The following is a 5,873-nucleotide window of genomic DNA, read 5'->3' on the forward strand; positions in this document are numbered from 1 at the left end:
AATACCTTACCAATCGACGAGAAACAGAACAGACCGGACAACCGATGTAAAATTTTGTCACTCGAGAGTCTTGTTGGTAATTGCAACATGTATCTATTAAAAATCTGTGTCTAATGTGTAAATTTAGTACATGTTTAGTTTGTATATTCCTTTCGCGTTCAGTGTATTCAAATTTATTCTAATGTCCACAGCACAATTATAATAAAAAATTTAATAAAACGATGAGGAGAATCGTATTTACTTCAAGTTTGAACCCTTTGCACTCGAGAGTCGCCTTTCAGTCGCCATTTGATTTGACCCAAGAAAATTGTAAAATTGAAAATTCAATATTAAATTTTATGTAATGTATCAACACATGAAACATCGAAGTAAAATAGTTCTATCATTTAATTTATGCGAGGTATTTCTTTATGTTAGTTGCACAAAATATCATTGACATTTCATTAGAAAATAATGAATATTTATTGAGAAAAATATTCTCAAGTGCAAAGGGTTAACCAATTCGCTACCAGCAGTTCTTTCAATAACAGTCGCCGTGATTATAATATTTTATTAAATAGAACATATCGTCTTTATAAAACGTAAAGAATACTCAAGAAAAAATATCTTTATAACCTTCTGTGCATTATACCATACCTTGAGAGAAACCCATTGAACCAACGCGAGGGACCCACTGAATTGGTGTGAGAAACCCTTGTTGTGTCTATGTGCGCCATCTATTTAGCAATCTCTGAAACTTATAGTCAAATAGTACGATATTGATTCCATTAGGTGGTGCAACCAATCAGTCATGTCTTTCCTAATCTCTCTCATGATGTTTCCTTGCTTTCCATAGCCACCGTTGGTGGCATCACCTAGCGGAGAAATACTGAACTGTTTGGCTAGAGGTTCCAGCATCCTACGAATAGGTGGCGCACCAGTCCAGGATTGAAGGGGTTTCTCACACCGATTTAGGGGGTCTCTTGTGGGGGTCTCTCGCGGGGGTTCAAGGGGTTTCTCACACCGATTCAGAAAGTCTTTCACGACGGTTTAAGGGATTTCTCACACCGACTCCGGAGGTCTCTCACGGGGGTTCGAAGGGTTTCTCAAAGGAGTTCTTTTTTGGAGTTTTTAATTTTTTACTGCCTCCAAAAACACTCAATCATAACGCCCGAAATAAGTCTCAAAAATGGCTTATCTTTCGTCGGTACTATCTCCTGGAACATCGTGACGTCGACATCTAGACATCCCATTATTGTCACATGTTGTTTTGAAACATTGAACTATGAAAGAGAGAGGTTATGTTGACGTATCTAACTACTTAAATTAATTTAAAAGAAAGCATAGTCTAATATTGTTTTTATTTAGAATCTGTTAAATTTATTTAGAAAACTAGGACACAAAAAATGAGTACACAGAAAGGTAACTCAAATCGATCAAGACCACAAAAGTACAAAAATCAAACTGCTTTCAAAAATGACTTGCATGATAAATCCCTCAAAACAAAAATTATTAATAACATTGAAATAGCCAATGTATGTGAAAGATGTAAACAGATAATTGAATGGAAAATTAAATATAAGAAATATAAACCATTAAGAACGCCTGCAAAATGCATAAAATGTGACCAAAAGTCAGTTAAACACTCATATCATAACATATGCACACCTTGTGCTAAGCAAAATAAGGTTTGTTCAAAATGTGGCAGTGGAAGCAACATTTTTGAAGAGAAACCCAGCAGAGAAGAATCTATCAAATTAGATGCTGAATTACAAAATCTTCTGAAAGAATTACCGGAAAGGAAACGTAGAACATTTATACGTTATATGAATCGAAATGGTATTCATATTAATATTATATTATACTACACATATGTATATTTTCACTATAATATATTTTTTTTTCAGCTACAAATAAAAACTGTAATTCAGGCAGAAGTAAAAATCAAACTAAAAAATACGAAGACGAAGGAAATGAGACTACAGAAGAAAGTAAAGATCAGTCTGTTGTTGAACCTGTGTCCAAAGATGATATGTTATTAAAATTAAAATCACTGATAATCAAAAATGAAGATGATAATGATGATGAATTCGATGATGATGACAATTGGGATTCTGATTCATTCACATGAGAATAAATTAGTGTATATTTCTTATTTTTAAGTATGTTTTTATTATAATTAAAGCAATAACAAATTATTATACTGGTTTGAATTATTTCATTGAACTTTACTTCAGGACAACATTTTTTAAAACTTTTTCTACATATACTGATAGTACTTGATGAAAGAAGACTCAATTAACTTTTATGATTAGGATTCATTAGTTTACAAGTTAGATATATATAAAATTAATTAATAAATATGCATGTATAATGGTATAGGTGCAGCATCTATTTGAACTATCCTCTGAGAGAACCAGCGTTTTCTTTTAATTTTCAGAATAACAACAAAAACTTCTTCGATTACACTAAATTCTATGTATATACATGGACTTCCTAATTACCAAAAGTCCTTCGGTTTTTTACAAAAACTAAAAACGCTTGAGATTCTTGTGTTATTTTTTCCAATTTATAATTAAATGAGCTTCACGAGAATTTGAGATTTTTAGGAATTCTAATTACATAATAATTCTAATAAAATATTTTAAATCGTTAGGTCTATTCCACCAACCCAATAAATGTACATTCACAAACTTCAGAGACAGAGAGTAAACATTCTTTTATTTTGTTCTATAATGTTCCATTGGTAATACATTTAGATGGATTATTCATTTTCGTCAATCGTTTCAGTACTCGTTTGAATTTACAAAACAAGTATTTCGTATTCGTGTACGCTCAATTTGGTGAGTAACTGCGCGTAGAATAGCATTTGGTACTTTTCTTGAAACATTTCAGATAATTTTTCAATACGCATCACAGATATGTCGTTGTTTGTGGAAAATAAAAATGTAATAATGACGCCTACTCACCAAACCGCTCACCCATTAAACTTAAAATAAGAAGAATAAACAAATTCTGCTGCTAGAGCCATTTAATCAATCCAATTAGACTGGTGCACGTAACGTCATTTATTGCTTTGATTAATGCGACGATATAACACATTTAACGATATTTAATTCTTCATCGACACCGTATCAAAGACAAAGGAACATTTAATAATAAACGAATTTAACGTTAACTCAAGAATTCCTAAATTATTTCAACTCAATAGCTAAGCTTCTCACACGAAAGATAGATTTAAAGATTTTACGAATGTAACATTTTTTAAATTAACAAATAAAAATAGAATGACCTAACCATATATAGCATAACAATTCTTGTCAATAATTATAGTTACGGTTTGAAATGTTTGTTCTTATAATTATGTAACTGTATGTTCAACAATTTCCCGGGAATCGTGTTTTCAATTTTATACTTTATAACATTTATTTTCATTAAGTTTACATCTTATCAAGCTTCCGGTTTATTGTTCCGATGACGAAATTGGGTTCTGTCATTGAACAAATTGATTTCAACAATCGATCACCATGAGAAAAGTGTCAAACCTTTAGCGTTTCGAAGTTCTAGCACCTTGATAAGGAGAGAATCATTGTTAATGAACGAAAATGTAGAAAATCACATAGAAACAATATCTGTATAAGGAAATTCTTAATTACCTATTTCGACGATCGCAACAATTGTCCACTTACCCCAATCTTTTTAAACTTGTAACATTCAGACGGGCCAAGTGGAATATACAAATATTTTGCTCGTCGGTGTATGATGTTCCTTCGTAAATTAATTTAAAAAACAAAAAGACGTGTATACTGTATTACAACATAATACAAGCTGTAAAATGATTGTTACATTTAAAACGATTGCGCAATGTATGCGCGAAGGAGATAAGCATACGCACATAGATGCACTTGCTTACAGATTACTTGATATTCGCAATAATGTAAAGATCATTGTAGTTCTGAAAATGTTATTATCCTTAAATTACGTATTTGTATTCATTATTTTGTTAGGCTATCCTGAGAGTACTGAAATCGACTCCAGCTAATCAACTTTGTTCCTCTTACGGGCTTGAATTTCGCGTTACAATTTATATCATGGTTAATTGTATTCATCAGAAGTTACACATTCTCAAACTAAGAGATTAGTGTACTAATTAATCATAATTAAAATTAATCATCATTAAGAAAACATGTAATTACTTGTATCGTTTTAATAAAGTAAATTCTGTTTCAATGGTATACACCCGTTTAATGAAATCGTTTCTTATGCGGTGCACACTAAAGGTCAAAGAAAATGAATCGTTAATCATTATCTCAGAATCGCAATTACAATTAACTATTTGATTAGCTTCGATTACGGCTCACAATCCACTGTGATAATACTTTTTCCAACTACCAATTGTTCGTTCGATTGAATTGCGCCCATCGATGAATAACGAAGGAACACATTCGACGAGTACATTCGAAAATAGATTCGATTTCACACTCCGCGAATGTTATTTAACAGAGGTATTTGACTCGGCGTTCAACAACTTTGGTGAGGGTGTATTGTACAATTGTATAACATTACTAGCTACTCTATGGTAAACACGGTACAACACGGGAATCGGTAGTCACAAAAATATAATGAACATTACTGAAGAACCGTCGCTCGGCGCTTCAGGGTTGATTACTATGATTACAACACTAACAACGTTTTCGTTAACAGTCACAATGAACTCTTATTTCGAAGTCGTGTAATAAACATTAAACAGGCAATTGTGCGTTCCGCATGTTAAAGTATATCAAACATCAATATTCAAGCTTTAAATTACAACATGTGTGTATCTGTAGGTGTGTGTGTGTGTGTATGTGTGTGCGGTGTCGGCACAGGAATAGAATAAAAAATGCTTGCAACTCTTGCTCGGTTCATTTCAATTTCACTGTATTGTATTTGTCAAAATTATTCGTGATAAGATGACATTGCTTTCCTCGCTCGCGTCGGAAAGTTGAATTGATCTTGGAACGGATAGAAATCTGAACAAGATCTAATTAAATCAAAGTTTTCTTGAAATATAAGAATTAATGAAGTTGAACACATTTGAATGTATTGACCAGTTGATAATCAGATTGAAATGAAAAGTGATTTGACTATTAAATTAACAATAGTTTTTAATAGATCAAAGGAAAGAAACACGAAGAGCTTGCCATTAGCTTCAAGAACAGATTGATATTACTTGCTTTTTATTTATTGGATTCACACCCTATCAGATTTTTTTTAATTAATTCTGCGGACCAACATTCGGTAGTTTTATTGCCTGTCAACTGACATACTTATCGTGCATATAGACTGATTTATTATTATTACTATTATTATTATTTGTTAATTAACGGGAATTAACTGTTTGATCAATTTTTTCACTTGTATGTAATGTTACATAGAATTCTTCACAATATGTCTGTGATTTTGGTATTATTTCAGCACATCTTTTTAATTATATAACATTTTTTCAAATTATTGATATGTAGTATACCTCCTTCTTTAAGTATTGCCAAACAATTAAAAAGACATGAGACTGTAATTTTAACAACACTAAGAAGGTGCAAAAATTTGAAGCCATTTTTTAATTATTCCAATTACATACTTATTGACAGCTAATATTTTAGAATTTGTTGAATCGTATTCTCAGTTACAATTGTTTATAGGACTTATTGAATTAATCAGCTTCTATGTTTTAAGTTTGATTTTCTGACAACTAGTACTTCAGATAATCTGTCCTTGATAGTAGCAACAGTATAGAACTTCACCTAAAACTTAATTGGATAGTATTAATTGGCACAAATAATCACACATTGAAGCATTAATACATTCAGCATTCTATATTCTGTTTTTGCGTAAAAATTCATATAATTCTTCAA

The 5,873-nt window shown here is 31.5% G+C and overlaps 1 protein-coding gene across 1 annotated transcript; it reads left to right on the top strand.

The window, feature by feature from the left end:
- The first annotated feature begins 953 nt into the window (after positions 1 to 953).
- Positions 954 to 2,177, top strand: LOC116427652 (uncharacterized protein C9orf85 homolog). Its single transcript, XM_031978235.2, has 2 exons — positions 954 to 1,818; positions 1,887 to 2,177. Exons 1-2 carry the CDS (start codon positions 1,386 to 1,388, stop codon positions 2,108 to 2,110), a joined length of 657 nt encoding a protein of 218 aa, XP_031834095.1. The 5' UTR covers positions 954 to 1,385; the 3' UTR covers positions 2,111 to 2,177.
- The last annotated feature ends 3,696 nt before the right edge of the window (positions 2,178 to 5,873 follow it).

This window comes from Nomia melanderi, chromosome 1 (assembly GCF_051020985.1).
Source record: "Nomia melanderi isolate GNS246 chromosome 1, iyNomMela1, whole genome shotgun sequence".
Classification (NCBI taxonomy): Eukaryota; Metazoa; Arthropoda; class Insecta; order Hymenoptera; family Halictidae; genus Nomia; species Nomia melanderi.

What these genes read in the sequence shown, in the direction of transcription:
- LOC116427652 (XM_031978235.2), top strand. Translation starts at nt 1,386, where the DNA reads ATGAGTACACAGAAAGGTAACTCAAATCGATCAAGACCACAAAAGTAC. An exon ending in ACGTTATATGAATCGAAATG is followed by an intron (nt 1,819 to 1,886) that starts GTATTCATATTA and finishes TTTTTTTTTCAG; the next exon opens with CTACAAATAAAAACTGTAAT.